The sequence below is a fragment of the Emydura macquarii genome, unplaced genomic scaffold (genome assembly GCF_026122565.2).
Source record: "Emydura macquarii macquarii isolate MOO-44397 ecotype Brisbane River unplaced genomic scaffold, CSIRO-AGI_Emac_v2 contig_212, whole genome shotgun sequence".
Taxonomy (NCBI): Eukaryota; Metazoa; Chordata; order Testudines; family Chelidae; genus Emydura; species Emydura macquarii.
The window spans coordinates 2,292,211-2,313,860 of NW_027130349.1; the positions used below are offsets into that span (position 1 = coordinate 2,292,211).

Consider the following 21,650-nt stretch of genomic DNA (forward strand, 5'->3'; position numbering starts at 1 on the left):
CTTCCTCCTCCTGTGCTTCTCCCCCTCCCGTTAGGGAAGGCAGGGTTTAAGTACACCTGGACTAGCCCTTCATTGGGTCCAGGTGTCCCTAATTGCCCTGCAACAATCTCTCCCTTGCTTGCAGGAACCAGGGCTTTAGGCATTCTTAGGCTCACACTCTGGCCCTGGTATGCCTTTTTGCAGCCCTCTGGCCTGACCTTATCACACCACCTTTTGACTCCCAAATCTTCAGAGTCTCTGCTTTCTAGAATAGTCTCTCATCCTGTAAGTATGGTCTACAGTCTTCGTTCCTAGATGTAAACGTTTATATTTAGCCATATTAAAATACAGATTGTGTGTTTAAGGCACAGCCCTCAGCAAGGGATGGTAAGTAAGGTGAACTGAATCACTGTGCCTCAGACACCTCTCTGAGACTCAATTCCCTCCCTGCTTCCCCCTTGATCAGGTGGAATAGTAATTTGCTGTTGACCTATACCACTGGCAAATTGACATTCCCCACATCAGTTCAATTGTATTGGGTAGTACTTCAGAGCAGCAGGGCTATGTGAAGCAAGTGTTCTGTCCATTCCCTGTTTGCTCCCCATCACTCAGCAATAGGTATGTGTGCAGGACTTACTTATCCCTGTGTGCTGAAATGGAAGATTCAGGTAGTTCACTGAAGAATGTCAGGAAGTGGTGGTTCTTACTCGCCCTTACATGGTGTGTAGCCCAAGTCCCAATCTAACCTTCAGTTATTAGATAAATAATACTCTACATTTGCCATACTATGTAACATCTTCAGTCCTATGAGCACAAAGTGATTTACAAACATTAATAACTAATGCCTCACAACAACCAGTGAAGGTAGGTAAGCATTACTCTCACCATTTTTCATAAACTACTCTTGACTTAGTCTTGACATAGGATTTTGTTCAAGATGTGTCTGTAATTGATCTGTGAAGTAATCATGATCACACAATAACCAAATTCAATATCTTCATGGGAAGCAGTCAAATAAAAAGGTATAGTTTTTTTTGTTTTGTTAAACCAAAAGGGTAACTAAATCACTGGAACAACCAAACAAGAGTTGTGGTGGATTCTCCATCATTTTAAATCAAATCTGGACGTCTTTTTTTTAAAAAATGTGCTCAATCACAGGTTATTGGGCTTCATACAGGAATTCCTGAGTGCAATTTGATGGCCTGTGTTCTTCAGGAGGTCAGACTAGATGATTATAATGATCCCTTCTGGGCTTAAAAAAATCTATGAAAAACTTCAGAAAGGGGATTTTTTTTTTTTTTTTTAAAGCATGGGGGACCTTAATTAGAAAGAACCTTAAAATAAATGTTAAGGAATTAAAATCCCCAGGATCATTTCAGAAGCTACTGAAGTGTATCTCACTAGAGTTCGCTCTCCTAAACAAAAGGCAAACAAGAAGCAAATACGGAGTCAAGATTTTCAAAAATAAGAATGTAAAATTAAGCATCTAAATCCATAGCAATGTTCCTAAATTAGTTGTCAGATTTTCAAAAGTGTTGAGCACCTAGCAGCTCCCCCTGATCTTACTATCTGGAGGGGCCACACAGGGATGTGGGGAGGAAGGGATGGGGATCAGGTGTCTAGTCCGAGGGCTGGTTCACACTTACTGTGCGATTTGACGGCAGTCCACGGGAGTTACGCAAACTACGCAGAGTAGTTTGCATAACTGACGTCGACTGCTCTGCTTCCCTTCTGCGCGCTGTTCTCACTGCGCTGAGCCGACGACTATGCTACTTGAGGGGGTGGACTTGCTCAATCGATCAGGAAGTCGATTGAGCGGTCAGTGAGACCTGCTCACTCGATCAAGAAAGATCGATCTGGCAGTGGCGATTTTGCCGCCGTCAGTCTGAACATAGCCCCAGTTACATTCCTGGCTAGATACATAGGCAAGTACAGTTATCCCCAAGAGAGTTGCTTACTTTCAAACTGAAAGTCTGTGACACAACCAGGATGAAAATCCATATTTCCAAGCTCCCAAGTATCTTATTTAACAACAGGAGTATTCCTCCATGCTAAATAAGGTTTTAGAGATTTGCTGTAATGAAACCCAGATTGCTGATCTGCTCATGTAAATACATACAGCATTTAGGGATATTTTAAAACTTGCATTATTTGCACAACACAAAGAAGTCCCCAAAATGTCATTTCAAAGAACAAAACCATTTTGAAGTCCTACAAATATAAAAAGCAGTCAACACCAATATATATATATATTTTTTTTTTTTTTAAATCATCAAACAGATTTTTCTGAAAGTATGTAGACATGTAGCATGGATTCCCCTGTGTATCAAATTTTAACCTGGAGTGAATTTTTACAGCCAAATTGCAAGGCTTTGAATAGGAGTACCACTATAATTAACCTTAGTTGTCAATAAAAGCAATTCCTCTGTATCATGAATCCACATCTTACAACATTTCTGAATGCTGTAAACTTCTAGCATCACTGGACCACTGGAACAAATCCTTGACACCCCTTCCCCCCCCTCTTTTTAAATCCGTAATTTTGGGAACACAGTCTATGATCTAGAACTCATGTATTATAATTTGTTTTCTTTCTTTGAAATATAGGAGGACATAAACAGCATATAAATCATTTCATTTGTACTCTTCATCTCCCAGTTTCCTTTGTAGATAACCCAATTATCATTACAAAAGAAGGCATCATGGGGCACAGGTCACTTGCTGGTTTTAACTAGAGTAAATGGTAGATTTGAGGACTTCAGTAACTTAGCCAGAGGCTATGGGCCTATTGCAGGAGTGAGTGAGGTTCTGTGGCCTCTGATGTGCAGAACACTGGACTAGTTGATCACGATGGTCCCTTCTGGCCTTAAAGTCTATGAGTTTATAAGGCATTTAGAAAGTAGAACTACTGTTTGTATTGACAATGGTCTTTTGACCTGAAGGTCTGTGTATGCTTCTAACACTTCATATCTGAGAAATATTAAAGCAGTACAAATTTATTTTCAGTAGTACCTCGAACAGAACTACTGTCTCAGTCCCACCCCCCACTTTGCCCCTCTGTGTTCCACTCAAACTACCTCTTTCTCCATGCTCTCTGGGCATTTGTGAGGGAAGCAGTGAAAGTGTGGGAGAGACTCTGCTTGATCTTAGTTCTGGTGCCCGATGCCACAGAATGCTCGCCCCTAGCAAACTGGGAGGTGCAAATGCTCTGCAAGGATGGCACATGCAAAATCTAGTTAGCATGTAGGAATGGTATGGGGCTGGAGCATGCTCAGTACATACAAAACTGCAATTTCCAGATTTACATCTTGGCCAAATTTGAGCAAATTTTCATAAGGATGAAAAAGCCACATCCTTGACACAAAGGCCCCATCCCTGCCCTAGTTCAAGGCCCTGCTCCAGAGTACGGGGCACTACTTCTTCTCATTGAAATGGTTGCAATAATTTTTTTACCATGAGCAAAACAGCATATTTCTCTTATTTTTTGCTTGTAAATGGCTGAACCAGTTTTTTTCTGATGCTTTCTATAAACATTCAGTCTCAGACAGACATCTGGCATGGAGAATTTCTACCTGGCCAGTTAGTGTACAAAAACATAAGTAACTGAAAACAGGGTCAAATAATAGGTAGTGTTAGACCACCTTAACTGTAGGTATTGCTACCAGCTGCACCTTTAATGACTGCAGCAACTAGCAAAGAACTTTTTTTATAATTTTTCTAATTAAAAAGACACATTGTATTTAATAGTGTATCTTAAAGAACCAGGGCTCAAAATCTCCATCAAAATTGAAGTTTTTTCAGATGGCAAAACATTTATCAATTCAAAATGTTGTTATATACACCGCATGCATCAAAAGTATAGTTTTATATTGTATTAGCCTTTTTTCAGCTACAAGCCAAGACTAACAAGATTGGTCTTCTGCTAGGAATGTCCAATGATTCTGCATTGAAGCTTCTGGAGAAACATCTTGAGAAGCCAATGGGCAGTCGAATTGGGAAAAAAGTGGAAGACAAGACCCCAAGACAGTAAAGTTATGCTTTAATTTCAGGTGGAAAACCCACTGATCAATTAGCAAGAGTCTCTCTAGTTTTCCAAATCAGTGATTTGTCGTCAAATTACAAAGAGCAGACTCATTAACAGAATTCAGAACAGATTTTGTGAGAATTATGTACAGTTCTTTATACACTCAATAACGAAATAGTCCTATTGAACTGTGACACCTTCTTTACCGTGTTCTGGCATGCATTACCAGATATCTGTGTTGCACATAATCTTCCAAGTGCTTTTTCAAAGCATAAGAGTAAGATTTTTGTCTTAGAAGAAATTCTTCTGGCTATGTTAGTTTTTTGGTGCTACAGGATTCTGAATAGAGGAGCTGTAGTGAGCAACAGGAGATTTTGCCCTCTGCTTTTGGTCTCTGAAAGTTCTTAAGGCAGAGTTTTTCTTTAGGAACTGAGCATTGGTTTTGAGCTGAGATTCCTGAAAGAAGGGATGGCCTGTATACTGTTTGACCAACTTTGTCCTAGCACTGGTGCTTATGTGTAGACAAAGCATATTACACATACAACATATCCAGACTCTGTATCAGTGATTTCTTCTCCACTGGAAAGTGGACCTGCAGGGCCCTGACATGTGCTACCACTCAGCAGAGGGTCAACAATGGTGCCAGAGTGAGACTTTGGTGTCAGAAGAAGAAACAACAGTAATCCAAACTACCTATATAATAATATGAAGAGGTTAAGTTTCTAGAGGAGAAGCAAAAGCAGGTGGAACTGGGCTGGGAAGTATGAAAACTGTTCTATACAACCTTCTTCCATCCCATGTTGGTTGATTTTTCAATAGTAAATTGGTGCAGCACATACTGCTCATTCCAGCACCTTTAACTCTCCCTCCATGTCTTCTACCTTCTCCTTTAAACAGGAGTGTGGTACAGACTTTTTGGAGAAAAGCCAATGGCTACATGGTTCCTAAGTACACCTAGGGGAAGGGAGCTGAGGGAGCTCATGAAGACATGAGGGGAACCTGGATTCCCTCATTGTAGGATGTACTGGCTCCATTCTATAACAGATGAGAAACCTCTGCAAGTTGAAGATTACTGAATTTCCTGAATTCTTCTTCTCCTTCTGTGGACTTTTTCTGCAGGAGGGCATAATTGGGAACTTAACTGTAACAGTGTTAGTTATTTTTAGTTCAGGAAGATGATGAATATAATCTAACATATTTAGAAAAAACAAATCAGATTATTCAATGGGATAATTAAAGGGTCATATTTATTTTATGATGGTCATGAGAAGACAGTAACAATAAAAATTATATTTTTATCTTCCTGAATTTTGAAATACCAATTCACACTGCCACTTGGGAAAGAGAAGCCCAATCGATGCTATATGCATTCTTCCTGGCCAGGTTCTATAGCACGATCCTTTACTTCCCCAAAAGTTCATTTTGTTAGTATTCTTTATATTCTTATTTAAGGTATAACCCTTCGAAGCTGGGTTAGTTCCTTGTGCTTTACTGCCTGTCCATAACCTAGCAAGGCACTACCACTAACATGTTTTTCTACTTACACTGTGATAAACCTCAATAACTAGGGCTGTGCACGCTCACAGAGAGAAGAGGTAAGGGACTGGGGAATCTACTAATTCATTTTTCCAGGGGATTTTAACAGGGGTTTTCTGAAACCCCTTGAGTTTTCCTAGGTTGAACTATGTTATGTCCACTCTCCTTATTCTACTTTAAAAAGAGTAAATGTAATCCGTGGATTGGTTATGTCATAAAGCTTTTTGGCATTAGGTCACCAGTTCAAATCTAGGCCAGAGGTTACCAGGATGAATTAAAATAAATATTTGTATTAACATAGTTTTAAATGTAAATCAGATGTTTACTGTAAAGTACATACAATTTTATTTTTAAAAATAAACCTACTTAAAATTACATTTGAAATATGACAACCTATATGAAGACCTAAACTTGCTATAATTTATTAAAATAATTTAAATTAAATAAAAAAGCAGTACCTGCTTCCTACTGAAGTTTTCAGTGAAGTTCAACCACTGAACTGGAGGAAGTCACTGGCTCAGCACCTGAAACCAGAGTTTGTGTTGAAAGCACAGATCTTCCAAGTTCTTTAGGTGCCTAATTCCCAATGATTTCCCTTTGAAGATCTGGGCTAAGGTGCCTAATCAGCTTTTGATAGTACTAGCCCTTTCTGCAGGTAGAGAGAGAATATTTTCTTCATTTCAGTTTATTCTTCATTCTGATAACCAGCTCATTCAAAGCTGAGAAACAGACTAAGAGTTGAAAAAGCAGAAAAGCTTGTTTTCCTCTTCCATTTGATGAACAAAAATGATGCCCGAGAGGATGACATCTACTAGTTTTAAAATCTTGAAGAACATGGGCCCAGATCCTCAAAGGTATTTAGGTTCCTAACTTCCAATCTATTCACTAGCTACAGATAATAATTCCTTTGTTTAATAAATAGTTATTTTAAATGCAAAACATGTTTTGATAAACTTATTTTCCCCCTTATGCGTCCAGCACATTTAAGATATTTCTATTTAACTAATAACATTCACATGTTGTTTTTGTGCATTTTTAACTGAATTCCAGTTCCCATCAAATGTAACTTGACACAAATCACAAGTAAAAAAAAAATCTAATAAATAAGAAATGAGTCATTCATCATTTTCTAACATAAAAACTAAGAATCTGAATAAATGTGTGGTAAGCTATATAATTACTTTAATGTGTATAAATATAATGTATCTTCCTGGTTAGCTAAGGGAGGTATCTAATTTAGTACAAAGGCTATATTTATTTCCAAATCAACGTTTTAAGGGTTACCAGCAAATGAGAATCAACTTTTCTTTAGGAAATAACTAAAAAGTACAGATGCAAAACAAGATTAAAATCAGTAATTTAAATCAAGGATTCCTGCTTGCAGATTTAAATTATTATTAAAATCAGGGATGCTATTGTTTAACCTGCTTATGCCTAGTACTGGCTCTGATTAAAATCAGTGATTTAAATCACTCTGATTTAAATCAATCCACCCTGGAAGTTATCATCATCTCCTGGCTATTGGGTGACCTACATGAAACTGAACATGAATCCATGTGGCTGTTGGGAAACCTACGTTTGGTGGTCTTAGTCCAGTTCCCAGTGCCCATTTTGCAAAATCTCTGGTGAGAAGTGTTTATCACCTTTGTTGCAGATTTAACAAAGACTGAACTAACTTTTCAATGATACAAGTGCCTCCTCCAGATCAGAGTTGAGCTCTGTTGCACTGGCAGTGATGTAGGAAAGCTTACTCTACCACATCCTGTTCTGTGGATAAACGGAGGACAGGAGTCACCAGGGGTGTTAGTCTGGCACCTTTCGTAAACATGACATTCACCTTAAAATAGCACGATCAAAATGTGATTTTGAGCAGGTGGGTTTGGAAAAGCGTGAACTGTGTTGCTATACAGGAGCATCTCCAGTAGTGGGAAAATGCCATGGGCCATACTGCTCTTGGCTGCAATGGTGTAAATGAAGGAAGAACCTGATCCATGGAGAGCCGATTGTTGAAGGCTAAGGGGCTGCATAGAAAGGTTTTGTGAAAGCAATTTTTATTTCATAGTGTGACTATTTCTGTAAAGTAATTTAACGGTAGCAACAGCACCATGAAAAGTGTCAGCCAGAAACTGAATGTGGTAACCTTCCAGACACACTGCAAAGCCTATTATTTTCCAGATATTTTGGAAATGGATGGGCTGAGAGAGATGAGGGGTCAGGGCTGATCAGATGCTGGGTAATTATTATTTTATCTTCTTGTTGGACATTTTTAATTGTACATACATCTAGGTTTTTTTATATTGCATGCTTTGCATTTTGTAAAACACCTAAAGCTTTGGTTAAAGAAAATAATTCTCAATAAATAAAATAATTATGCAAATGTTAATAATGTTTACTTGCAAAGAAAGTACAAATCTATTACCCATAAAAAGTCAATACTTTATCCTCACTACATTATTTAACAAATGAAATCTAGATAAAACAGAAATACCCTTAGACTAAGGAAGTTTGGGGTAAAGATAAATGTTGACATTGCTATCTAATCCCAACACCATGCTATTTCACGTGCAAACTCCCTCAGATCATCCTTCTACCCCATCCCACGTTCCAAACAGCAGCAGTGCAGCTCAAGATTACTTTAAATGAGTCATAAACTGCATTACTATGCAAAACCTCATTATTGGATTTTGCAATTTCTATTGTTGATAATTCTTTAAAGAAATTAATCCCAACTGTTTATGACAATATACAATTTTATGGACTCAGAGTCCATACCCTTTTAGAGGTCACAAAACACTGGGGTTGATTCTCTTTTCTGATAAGTTTTCTTAATTATACTCTGGTGACATAAAGAGCTCCAATAAATCGGAACTGATTATAAAATATATCAGAGGAATGGATGGGTGAGGTTCAGTGGCCTAGGATGTGCAGCAGGTCAGATTAGATGATCAGGATCGCCCAATCTGGCCTTAAAAATCTACAAGTCTCCGAACTGGTGCCTGATATCTCGCTGTAAACATAAGGGGTTTTTGGTGGTAAAGACATACTCGCAGCCTAAGAGGGCTCCCCCAGTGGTACGAACTGCTTAGCACAACATAAAGCCTCTTCAACCGAGCCTTTGGCATAGGGGGAATACAGGGTGTAGGGCTGGGACAGGGTGTGACACAAAGGGAGGGGAAGAAAAGGGAGGGTGTCTGGAATATACAGTGCTTTGTCCGGCGGTTCTCCGTTTTCCATGGCCCAGATAGGCAGGGTTTAAGGTGAGGAGAGCACAGCTCTCCCACATTTGTTGCAAGAAGAGGGTCTGGGTAAAGAGCTGCAGCATAGCTCATAAATGATTGTTATTTTGAACGCCGAAGTTAATGAAATCAACATTGAGCTAATTTGTAATTATCCCCCCATCACTAATTAAATACAAAGCTACCTACAAGCCCTCCTCTCAAAATCTCTGCATGGCAGTTTGCATTATTTCCAGAAAAAAGCAAGCAAAACAAAGATGCTTTTTTTCTTGCAAGTTCAAGTGTAAAATGAGATGCCTTAAAATAACGAACACACCATTTTGAATCCGCTGCTTGTGAGAGTGCCTAGGGGCTAACACGCCTATAAATCCTCCCCTTGCTATGTTCCAGGATGGGAGCTCTGATGCATGGACACAAAACAACTTTGCTCAGTGACCTGTGGGTGAAGGGAATCCTTGCCAGCTCAGCAAATGACCCAGCACTGATACTTGCTGCTGTAACTGTTCACTCAGCAACCCTCCTCGTTTCCGTTATGCATCCTGACCATTTCTGGACCCACAGCTGGAGCCCGATCCCAGACAGGGTGATCAGACTTCTCAGGGAAATTCGGGGCTTTTTCTTGCTTATTACCCATCCGTCCACCCACGAGTTTTCACCCTGGCTCTCTAGTCCCAGCCTTTGAAAACATCTGCTGATAAATGAGGCCGCTGGTTTGCAAACAAACAAAACCTCCCTAACCAATAACAAACAGAGGCTCAAACTTCCTAACTGGCTGTTCAAAGAGCAGCTTGGCGATGGCGGGAGAGGTGCAAAGCCAAAGCAACCAAGCGCCGGGGCCGCCAATCTCCTCTCCCAGCAGGTGGCTCAGCTCGGTTGCCTCGCATCAGACAATGGATGCGATCGGCGCTTCCTACCGGTGCCTGGAGTTTGTTTGTTTCTCTTGCACATTCGTTTCCCTGGCGAGGAGGAAGAGGGGGCGGTTTCTCACCCACGCCCCCCCCCCAGCCCTTTCCTCACTCTGGTTTCTCCCCCATTACAAAACCACGACATCAAAGCAAGTTACCGGCCGATTTTTATTATTTGTTTGTCGTCTGGTCGTGCAATCCGCAAGGTGCCAGATAATTTCCCATCCCCGCCCCCGGCAGGGCTTAGAAGAGCTCAGCCTACATTTGCAAACAATTCACACCCGCCCCCAGTGACTCCCCTCTGGGTGCAGCAAACCCTCTTCTCTCGGGCGGCTGCTGCTGCCCAGCCTGTGGGCGGATGATGCCTGGTGGGGCAGGGCTGAGCTGCTGCGGGTAGTTGGGTTCCCATTGGCCGTACGGCCAGCGGGGAGAGACAGGGAGGAGAAGCTGCCAGGCGCAGGGAAGGCGCATACAGACACACACACACGCGCACACGCCGAGAGAGGCAGCGGCTGCTCCGGCTGGCATTGTTATCCTTGTGCGAGCGGAGGGGCTGCTCCAGGGGAGGGGAGGAGTGAGAAAGGGACTGGAACGGAGCATGCAGCAGAGCCGGAGCAGCGGCGCGGCCAGTGCACGGTGGGCTACCCGCTGCGAGGAGACCTGCCCGCCCTGAGCTCAGCTGCAAGGGAGGCGAGACGAGGACGCGCTCCAGGAGCAGGGGAGGCAGCGAAGGAGCCGCGGCAACACCCAGCAGCACTTCTCGTCCCCCCCTGCCTTTTGTTTGCCCATTCCCCTCCTCCTCCAGCCCATCCCCTTCTCTCCCTGCACCAAGGACGGGGACTCAGCGAGGGAGGGGGGGAGAAGCAGAGGAGCAGCCGCCTGACCCGCTGCTGAGTTTAACCCAGCCTCCGTCGCCTCCCCGCTGCACCCTGCACAGGAGCCAGCTAGAGCAGCCCCCGCAGCCGCGCCACGGGCTCGGCGCTAGCCCACGGGGGCCACCAGAAGCCCGCAGCCGCCCGTCCTTCGCCGATCCCCGGACTTGCTCCGCAGCCCGAGACCGCTGGTGGCTGCCGCTCTCGCCCCCGCCCCCCCGCAGCCTCCATGTGCCGGATAGCGGGAGAGCCGCCGCGGAGCTTGCTGCCGCCGCCGCTGCTGCTGCTCCTGCTGCTGGCGGCCCTGCAGCAGGTAAAGGCGGGGGCAGGCGGGGAGGGGGGCCCCGGGGTTGTGGCTCTTTGTTCCCCTGCTCGCGGCGATGCCGGAGAAGGGGCGGGGAGGGGGGCTCCGGGATCCGTCTCCTCTGCGCCGGCAAGGGGCTGCAGGGAGCAGGTGGCTGGTGTGAACGGCGAGCCGAGGGGTAGGTAGAAACAGGTTGGGGGTGGGGGGGATGCGAGCCGGGGTCCGAGCCTCCGGCGGGAAGAGAAGCCCGCGCCCCCTCCCCATGCCAGCCCGCCTCGCACGGGGACGGCGGAGGAGCTGGTGGCCCCTAGGGAAGGGATGCGAGCTGGTGGCTTAGTGCTTGGGAGAGCGAGAGCTGGTGCAGCTCTGCCGGGGGAAGGGAGTCCCCCCTGCCTGGGGGCTGGGGGCAGGAGCGGTGGTCTCCTGGGGTTGGGGGGGCGGGAGGGCAGGAGCTGGGGTCCCCTGGGCTTGGTAGGGCCGTGAGGGGAGCGAGGCATTATTGGGGGTCCCCTTGTGTTTGGTAGAGCTGGGCTAGGAGCTGGTGCCCTCTTTGCTGGGTGGAGGCTGGGTGGGGAGGGGGACTTTGTCTCTTCCCGCTGGGCTTGTCGGGGGCGCCACCCCCGAGGTGCTGTCGGTAGGGGGCAGTGCGGGAGCTCCGGTTTGGGGAGGGGTCTCCGGGGATCGCCCCCGGGTGGGCGTTGGGCTCTGCTAAGGAGGAGCGGGCGAAGCCGCCGCCGCCTTCCCCTCCGTGCCCGCTAATCCCTTCCCGGGAAGAATTAAATCAGCCGCAGCCTCGCCTGCCCCCGCCGCTGTTAAGGGGCGATTTCCATCGGGACAGGCCCGGGCTGCTCAGTGTGAACGCATATGGCGGGCCTGACACCTCTCCCGGGGGGGGCGCTAGCGCATGGGGGGCCGGGCAGTGTCTGCGGGTGGCAGAGGCGCCCCGGAGTGGCCAGGGCAGGATGTCTCTGGAGTAGGGGTGTGCTGTGCCGCGGGAGGGGGTGTGGCTCTGGAGCAGGAGTTGAGCTGTATTCCTGGGGGGGGTCCTGTGCAGCTTGTGTGGGGGGGGGGAGGGTGAGTTTGGGTGTCCCTAGAGTGGGTGAGTGTCTTTGGGATGGGGCTCCTCTGTGTGTGTGTTGAGCTGAGGGGGGATATCCTTTGGAGGTAGAGGGTGGAGTGTGTACTTGGGATAGGGTGAGCAGTGTGGGTGGCTGGGTCCCTAAACTGTGGGGTGGGTGTCCCCGCTGTATGTCCTCCTCAGTAAGGGTTTTGGTTGCTGCTGGCTCCGTAGAACTGGGTGGGTGAGCTTCAGAGTTAGGAATGGGAGTTCCTGAGGTGGGGTGGGGTTGCCCAAAGTTTGTGCCCTTGCTTGAGTAGGAGAGTGAGGGTGTCCCTGGGTGAGGTGTAGGGGATGAATGTTATCTGGGTTGTTAGCATTGCTGTGAGTTGAGTGAGTGTGAAGCTGCAGTGCAAGGGGCAGAGAGGGCAGTAAATCTGAGGGACAGATGGCACAGATCATCCCCCTTAATGGTATTTATGGTTGGGGCATTTCTGGCTCTCTGGGGGAGGGGAGCGCAGTGTGCAGGTACGAGGAGAAAGGGGTGTCATTAGCAGGTCAGTGTGTGCATGTTTGTGAGTGGAGCATGCTGTATGGCTGGCCTCCCCTGGTCATGCAGGGGCTGGTGGCTGGGTAAAAGGAGGCAAAGGCATAGCAGCAGCAGAGTCACTGTCCATGGTGCAGAGCCTGTATTACACCTTCTTTCCCTTGCTCTGCGCCACTGAAATGCATTAAACTCCCTTCTTGTTTTTCACGTAGTTCTCCTCTCTCTTCCCCCCAGTTTTTAGTCGCTTGTTTCTGCCGCCTCCCCCACATTCTCTACCCCTTTGCCCGAGTTTGATGGCTGCACCCCGCAGGGGAGGTGCTGAAACATTGATTCTAAACAGCTGGGGGATTTTCTCTAGCTTAAGAGGATGTTAGTTTCTCTCGTGACAGAAAAGTGTCTGACTGGGTGCCAAGGTTCCTTCCGTGTGAAACTGCTGCCCTTCTTGGAAATTTGTTTTAATATGTCATTAAAAAGGTTGGTTTGTTTTCTGGGGGGGCGGGAGAGTCTGGATGGCGGTTGTTTCTTTGTTATTAACTTGGCAGAACCATACCTGCAGCTTCTTTATGGGTGTTTTTGTGTGGCCTTTATTGTAAGTGCTTCTATTTCTGCTTCTGTTTGTACACTTTTATCTATTTATACACATATCACTTAGTACATTTTTAAAATATAAATTCTGATGTAGACTATTATTCCATCATCTTTTCACCCAGGGCTGATTTTTAAATTAAAACACAAACTATGAATTAAAGGACAGGAACTAGCTTAATTGCTTTTGTGTATCACTCAGCCTCAGTGGTATGTTACGGTTGGGAAATCCAATTTCCCCCTTATTTGGGTATCTGCTAATTCAGGTTAGAGCTGTTTTTAATAGGGTATAACAAAATTGGAATTTAGGTATGAAATCAGTTTCAAAAACTTGTCTGAACAAAAAAACCAAACATCCCTCCCCCCCACTTATGTACTACTAAGAAAACCTACAAGTCAGAGATACATTATAACTTCTTTTTTTATATTGACTGCTTTTGGTCAGTAAAAGTTAATTTGTCAGAGATTATTCTGAAATGTCCAGGATTCCTATTTCCTTTTAATTTGTTTATTTTGTCATTTCAAATCTTTGTTGTATTGAAGGCATATAAATTATTTCTACAAGTTATTGATGACTTCATTTGTCAGTGGTGTAGTGAAGCAGCCATGATTGAATTATTTGAAAAATCATTAGAACTGGAAAGATATAAGGAGTCAGCCCTGTGTAACTTCAGTTTATTTTTTAGAAAGGGGGGATTTAAGAGCAGATTCTAAACTCAGTTTTTCAGCAGCACATGCTTTCAGAACATTTGAGATTAGAAACTGGCCCTAAGTCTCTGCTGATGACCTATTTTAACACATCTCTAGCTGCAATGCAAAAGCTTCACATCAAAGAAAGAGGAAAAAAGAGAGGGTAAAAGAGAGATTTGCTTTACTATCAGAATCATTGGGGGAGTGGTAAATAATCAATAGGACAGGTCACTGATATGGAGTGGTCCGGATCACTTGGTAAACTGGGCAGACAAACAATATATGTTTTAATATGGCTGAATGTAAATGTATACATCTAGGAACAAGGAATGTAGGACATACATAATGGGGAACTCTGTTCTGGGAAGAGGAGACTGAAAAAAATTAGGGGTTGTGGTAGATTATCATCTGAACAGGAGCTAATATGATCCTTGGATGCATAAACAGGGGAATCCCTCAAGGAGGACTAGCGAGGTTATTTTACCTCTAAATTTGGCACTGGTGTGACTGCTGCTGGAATACTGGTGTCCACAATTCAAGAAGGATGTTCATAAATTGGAGAGGGTTCAGAGAAGAGCCAGGAGAATGATTAAAGGATTAGGAAGCATACCTTATAGTGATAGACTCAACGAGCTCAATCTATGTGGTTTAACAAAGAGAAAGTTAAGGGGTGACTTTGATTATTGTCTGTAAGTACAGATATTTAAAAATGGGCTCTTCTGTCTATCAGAGACATGTATAACATGATCTAGTGCTGGAAGTTGAAATTAGACAAATTAAGACTGGAAATAAGCACATACATTTTAACAGTGAGAGCAATTAACCATTGGAACAATTTGTCAAGGGTTGTGGAGGAGTCTCCATTGCTGACAATTTTTAAATTCAGATTGGCTCTTGTTCTATTATTTTTGGGAACTTCTATGGCTTGTGTGATACAGGACTAAGTCCCACTGATCCCTTCTGGTCTTGGAATCTATGAAAGCATCACCTGCTACCATTATGCTAAAACTGGGGATAAGGACAAAATTGAACTAGAAATAGGCAAGCTGGACATGGAATTTAAGAAATAAAGTGAGGGAGTGGCACTGTTGACAGGAATATAGCTAATCTTCAAACATTTGTTGGGAAGGGGATTAGCAATTAAGTACTCCATAAGGGGAACAGTCATGTTTAGTATATGAAAGTTGATTGGATGGCTGTGTGAATGGTGCTTAGACACTATGGTGCTGAGCATGTTAGAAAAAACAGATTTGTAATAATGGGCTATGGAGTCTTTCATCCCTAAGTTGATGGTTTGAACTCAACCTAGAATAACAGAATGGAAAGTTAATACTGTTTTAAGACCGTATTGGTTTTATTCCATTTCCTAGTAAATGTATCGTGGCAAAACTACCACCATAAGTGCCATCCCTATTAACCGCCTCAGCGAGATCCCAATGTTTGAACTCCTGTGTGGACTGAACTTCCTTCTTACCTCTAGCAATGGTCTCTTTAGGTCAGATTTAAGGCACATTGGTAGGGTGGGATAAGGAAGTGGCTGCTGCTGTTGTGTGTATTGTGTTTTTGGTTTTGTTTTGGTTTTTTTGTTGTGTATATATATATTTTTGTTGTTGTTGAAGGACTTCAGTCTCCAATACTGGGGCTGGTATATTTCAGAAATATTACTTCACTAACAATACATTAAAAGAACATGGTCAAAATGTGATTTGTATAACCACAAAAACTGGCTTGAGGTTTCAGGGGCAGGAGGAATGCCAGTAACTACTTTGAACTCATTTTTTTAAAAACTTACTAGACTTCAGCTGCATTGCTTTGAAAGTGAACAGAAAGCATTTTTCAAAAAACATTATTTAAAAACTCATTGAGATTCTGAATCAATAGTAGAATACTTGCCAGGTATAGACTTTCAAGATTTCCAGGTGGAAGGTTCTATGTAGGTGCAAAGCATAATTATTACTATTCCAAGTACCTCCACTTTTAAGGGTATGTGGAAAACTTTTAACTTGGTAAGATGTGATTTCAAGATTTGATTTTCTCCTGTGGAAGTTAGTAACATCACTAAAACCTATAATAATCCAGGGAGCTACAGTCCTTGCATGGTCTAGGTGTTAGTGATGTCATGAGCACTTCTTGGGGGAACTCAGAACTCTGCTTTTGGCAGAAAAGTAAAGGAAGAATCTGTTTTCTTTTTACAGTGTCTTATTCTTACCATTAAAAGATGTTTTGAGAAATGATTTGGGATCTGTAGCAGCTTTCTTCATTTATTTTACAGTACATAAGGTTGTCTTTAAGTCTGAAACTGACTTTTTGGAGATAAAATAATTGGGTATTGACACAAATAAATAATTTTGTACCTTTATGAATCCAGTTCATTTTGTCTTGGTGTTAAGATGATAGAGTTACATTGGCATTGTTTATGATGTTTATATTATATATGTACAGGAAGTTACAAGTAAGCTTATATAAATAAACCAGACATTTTCAATCTGTTAAAGACATAATGTTGTTTATAAAGCTTCTCTCTTCTTCCCTCTTCTTTCCCTTCAGCCCCCATTGTCACTCCCCCATACATACACGCATGCATGCTCTGGTGCTGTTTTGAAATACAAGCCAATGAATAAATTCAGCTTAAGATGTCATAATAGAAAATATGTTTGGGAACCGAATGAAGTGGCCTTATTTTAAAACTGCAGTTAATTTAAAACTGCACAGGATATGTATATCCAAACGTTTAGCTTCATCTCTTCATTGGGTTCATCTGGCTATTACTCAAGTCAATGGCAAACTCCCAATAACTGTATTGAGAGCCATGTCAGGTCCCATGTTAATACAGGTGATTTTTTTTCTTGAGCAAGTGAAACTTATAGAGCTCTTTAATTATTTTTAAAATATTTTAAAAGTACATAAACTGGAAATGTAAATTATTTGTAAAAACGTATTGTATGGGTATAAGAATAGCTTGAGGAAGTTGGGAGTAAAGCTATTTTTACTTAGTAGAGATGATCATGCATAAGTGACTCATGTTCTGCTTCTTTTCTCATCTTATGATTTTTTTGTGCTCATTTGTGAAAATGAATTATTCCCCCATGTGTGGTATAGTCTTTTAAATACCATATGATATTTTCCCAGTTTATATAGAGAATGTGGAATGCAATAGAATGTCTACAAACAGTATTTTGGATAAATGAAAGGTCAATAGCAAAACTGGGAGGTGATTTTAAACCAATCAGTTAATTTACGAAGTACAGCATCAAAGACTTTTTTAAATACATCTTGCTGAATAATGCTATTTTTTCATGTTCTGTTAATTTATATATAATTTTGAGAATTATATTTATATATTTGAGAATTATTATGGTATGTCTTTGTCCTCCTGCTTTCTTCTGTTAAAAATCAAAATACTTATTGATAGAATATTTAAGACTCCAATTCAATAAAGACTTATACACATGTTTAACTTGGTGCATGTGAGAAATCCCATTGGGACTATGCAAAGATGTGAAGTTAAACGTGCATAAACGTTTGCAGGATTGGAGCCTAAAAGTGATACTGTCAAATTGGACAACTCCCAAAGTACTGCATATCAATTTGTCCCTGTAAGGCTAGCTGATCAGCCCAGAGTTATTCATTTCCTTTTTTTGGGAGGTGAGGGAGTGGAAGTCAGAGGTATTAAATGACTTCTCTGACATGGCAAGATTTTAGTTACATTTCCTTTTGAAAAAGAAACCCTTTACGAAACAAGCCTGATATTATATCCATTTAAAAACTCATTACTAACAGTTTCATGAGTGCACAGGACCCCTGATTAGGATGGAGGAGGCTTCATTGTTCTCAATAAACATATAAAAATAATGGTCCTTTCTTCAGCCTGTGGTGCCCCAATCCTGCAAAGATGTGTTTAACTTAATTTTAGGAGGAAAAGATAGTATCCTTACTTATATACACGTAGTCGCATTAAACTCAGCGTGAAATTACTCGTGTATAAGTGTGGGATGTAAGAAGACAAGTCACAGATGAAGGGAGTTGTGTGTGGAAGGTATACCTTTTTTGCTTTAAAAATAATTATTATAATTAGATAAATTTAATTTCAACTATCCCCCCTCTGCCTCTCAGCCTAGGCTTGTTTAATTGGCTGATTAAATATTGGCCTTACTGGAGGGTTGGTCTTGAGGGAATATAAGAGGAAGGGGTAGCGTCCTTACATATGGATCAGTTCAAGGAAAATGTATATTGTATAAAAACCAGCTACTGAAAGACATTTTAGTTTGTCACTGACCTGAGAGGGATCAGTTTTGCTCTGGGTGCCACGATTACTCAACTTCACTTTACAATTCTTTTATCAATTCACAAGACAACACTGGAAACAGTACATACATCTACAAGCTAATCTGTATGATTAACAATTGTGTCTTATCCTGCTCTTCTTACTCACGTCCATCAGAGTTTGGCCTAAGTGAAGAGAGAAACTTTAGGCTTTCAATTTTTATAAATGATTTATGAGAACAGGGTTTGCAGCTTCCAAAATGGCAGGTCCATCACTGTAAGTCTTTTGAATGTTTTGCTTAAATTAGTGTTTAGTTTCAGTCAATATTTATGGATTTGATTTATAAACACACTCATAAAAGTCATATTTATCCTCTCCTCTAGGTGTGACTTGACATATTTAAAAAATACATTTATACAAACAGACTCCTCCAGGTACTCGACTTTTTCCCAATAATATATAATCATCACCCAGCAGCTGAACATAGTTCAGATCCTGTGATCTCCTTCTAATCCCTCAAAGCTAGGGAAAACAAATAGGCCTTGCCTATGCCCTTAAGATCAATTAAGTAGGACTATTTTAGATTTATACATTAACAGCAAAAATTTTTATTAGGGGGACATTATACATAATTACAAATCAGATTTAAGAAGTGGGTGTTTTTTCCTTTTAAAAAGCCAAACAAACAAACTGTGAATCAATTCAAAATAGTAGTTTTGTCTTTTACATTCTTTTAAGATATATAAAGATGGCCTCTAGCTTTTCCAAAAGTTGTCTTACTTTTTTTTTTTTTTAAATTGAAATATTGGGATCTTTAGTCTCTCTGTTTGAATGTGACCTTTGGCCTCTTTGGTGGATCAGATGTTTTAGAAGTTTCACCCTGTTCTCCCAGTTATAGGAAGGGAGAGCTGCAACTCGGATAACAGTCTCATGCTGCATTAGATACTCCAACAATGCACATATGCTGTGGCAAAGAGAGTGAAGTAAGATCCTGGTGTTTCTAGGGTGAAGGGGGGAAAAAGCAGGAAAATGGTGTTTGGAGTTCATTATGAATTGTAAAGCAGTAGTCAATGACTTTCTTTTTTGTTTGCATTCACTTTACAACAGGGATGGGTGGAAAGCAGTAGATGTTTTTTGTCATTTGGGGAAAAATAAGTATTTTCAAGAAAGTTTAATTGTTGGTTTAAGAATCAATTTTTTCTGATTTTTAAATCCCCTGTCTTAATGAGGTACAACACCAGATTAGATCTGAAGAACATTGATTGAAAACCAAATCAGCAGCATTTTAAATACAGCCAACTGACTGACCATGAGGAGGTTGCTCTGAAGCGGAATTTGGAAGCCTTGAGCTTGCAAAATAAAAACTTGAATGAAAGGAACATTTCTTCCACCAACTCAAGCCAACAGTGGAAAACAATGTCCTGATCCTGCAAAGAGTTATGCATATGTTTAGGTTTGAATTTATGAGTAGTCCCACAGGATGAAATCTTGGCCTGCATTAAAGTTAATGATAACATTCACGTTTATTTCAGTGGGGACAAGATTTCACTCATTGACTTTAATGGGACTGCTCACTTGTTTTGAAATTAAGCACATGCATAAGTGTTTGCAGGATTGGGGCCCAACAAATGTCTGGCCACAATTGCAAATTAATGTGTGATTATTAAGAAGAAAGAGCAGAAATACTTAATTGTTTGCTGTGTCTTACATTGCAACTTCCAATAAAGCATGGAAACCAGAAAGTGGACTTGATTAGAAACTAACCATATAGTTAGGGTAACGAATTATATCTGCAGTTAGCTTAGTAATGCAGGTTTTTATACCCAAGCTGTGTCCTCACTGTTTCTGCACTCACCTTTGCGTGTCTTGGGGCATATCCCATTTGAGTGACTTAACCTGCATCATCAGTGCAAAGTGGTGGGTGGGTTCCAGTTTGAATTAAAGTGGAACTCCAGCTCTAACCTATACTCCCAGCTGAGTAAGCTAGCCTGGACTTAAAGCACCTCCAAATCCTAGTAAAAGGTTTATGTATGTGGGTAGTGGAGGGGGCTGGGCTAAAGCCCAGATAAGAAGCTGGGTTAACGCTGCAGTGATGATACAGCCTTTGAGGCAAATTTTCATAGTGTTGCCTTTGTTCCAGGCTTTATAACGCCTCTAAAAGTCAGAAAGCTTTGTGCTGGTAACATGGTGTGTCATTTCTTTCTGTCTTAAAAGGTAAATTTTTCAGTAGTCTGATAGATGAATGTACAATTAATATTCTGCTTGAGATGGTCTTCAGGACTGTGCTAGTCACAGAAAAACCCTATAAATTACAACAATATACCTTATAATCTCCCTTACCTTCTTGCTTTTGGCCTAGACATTATGGGGAGGAAAGCAAATTTCAATATGGTCTTTATCATAAGATTTCGTACTTTTAGTTCAGATTGCTTTTCTGGGAAATATCATCTTTAAAACCCAACAATGATTTTCAGTACTCCTGGGCTGAACTTGATATGACCCAGATCTTGCCATGGCTCAAGCTTTAATGGACTTTATTTAATTGAAAATGCACAACACAAGTTTTGTTAAAAATTAGAAATCTGCCTCCCCTTGGGGTTTTATTCCCAAATAATGTTTATAGTGGACTGTGTTTGGGAACGGAGCTCTGTCTTTTGTTTCTGAATAAATTGAGGGGTTGCAAATGAAGGAATAAAGAGGCCTCTTTATTCATGTCCCCAAGTCTTTGTTTCATTGGGCATTGTTTCACTTTATAAGAGCTGGTTAGTACATATAGCTTGTTGGAAAGGCTGAAGGATTCCCAGGCACATAAGAGCAGACTTTTTTAAATCCAGTTATCTACTGAACTGCCCACCCAGGATTTATTTGTTTCAGGGATACCATGAAAAGCTATTTTCCTTTCTTTCCCTATTACATTTGCTTTGAAAGCACCTTTGCACAGTAGTTTAACAGTTCCTTTTTTAAATTATGGAAGCTATATGAAACCACTGTTTGAATTATAAAGCTGGGGAAATGGAAGATTCAGTCATAATTATTTTTGATTTACTAGTTTTTCAATATCTTAAAAAAACTTTATAAATCTGACACTTAGCTGAGCTTTCAGTACAGGTCGCTCAGCTTAGAGTTATAACTTTGTTTGCAGTCTTACATTTTATATATATATATGCATTTGTCATTTACATTTTGTTGTAAGCTCCATTTTTGTCTCTGAAGTGTAAAAGCATTTAAATAATTGTACATAGGTGGGAAATCTGCAGTGCACTTTAAGTCACAATTAAATCCAGTCCACAGTTTAAAGTTAATTCAACACAGATACACTTGACGTCTAGAAGCCCTCTTACAGGTGCTTACCCTGATGAAATGTACTACCTCACAAATGGATGGTAGGCTAATTAAAAAATAAAATCGGAGTATGCTGACAGATTTGCTGTTCTGGTACAACTCTTGAAATGAACCAGAATCAGCTGGAAGTAGGCTCAGCTGAATATTTCAAGAATTTCTCCAAGTGATACAATTTCTTGTAATAGGAGCTGGAATGCTTGCTACCAATATGTGCCAATGGAAAGAAGACGGTAGTACATTTATTCCAACTAAAGTGTGAAAAGACCTGTGAGACATAAAATGTATGAATATATCTGAGTCTGGTAAGAC

The 21,650-nt window shown here is 41.6% G+C and overlaps 1 protein-coding gene across 2 annotated transcripts in view; it reads left to right on the plus strand.

Moving 5' to 3' along the window:
* Positions 1–219: 219 nt before the first annotated feature.
* CDH2 (cadherin 2) overlaps positions 220–21,650 on the plus strand; it is a 162,342-nt gene continuing 140,911 nt past the window's right edge. Inside the window, exons 1-2 of one of the 2 annotated variants that reach the window (XM_067546279.1) lie at positions 220–264; positions 9,166–10,865. In XM_067546279.1, coding sequence (XP_067402380.1) covers positions 10,782–10,865 — 84 coding nt within the window. In that variant the 5' untranslated portion in view covers positions 220–264; positions 9,166–10,781. Of the gene's footprint in view, positions 265–9,165; positions 10,866–12,861; positions 12,935–21,650 lie in introns of those variants that run through there. The other variant, XM_067546288.1, reaches the window with a different exon arrangement.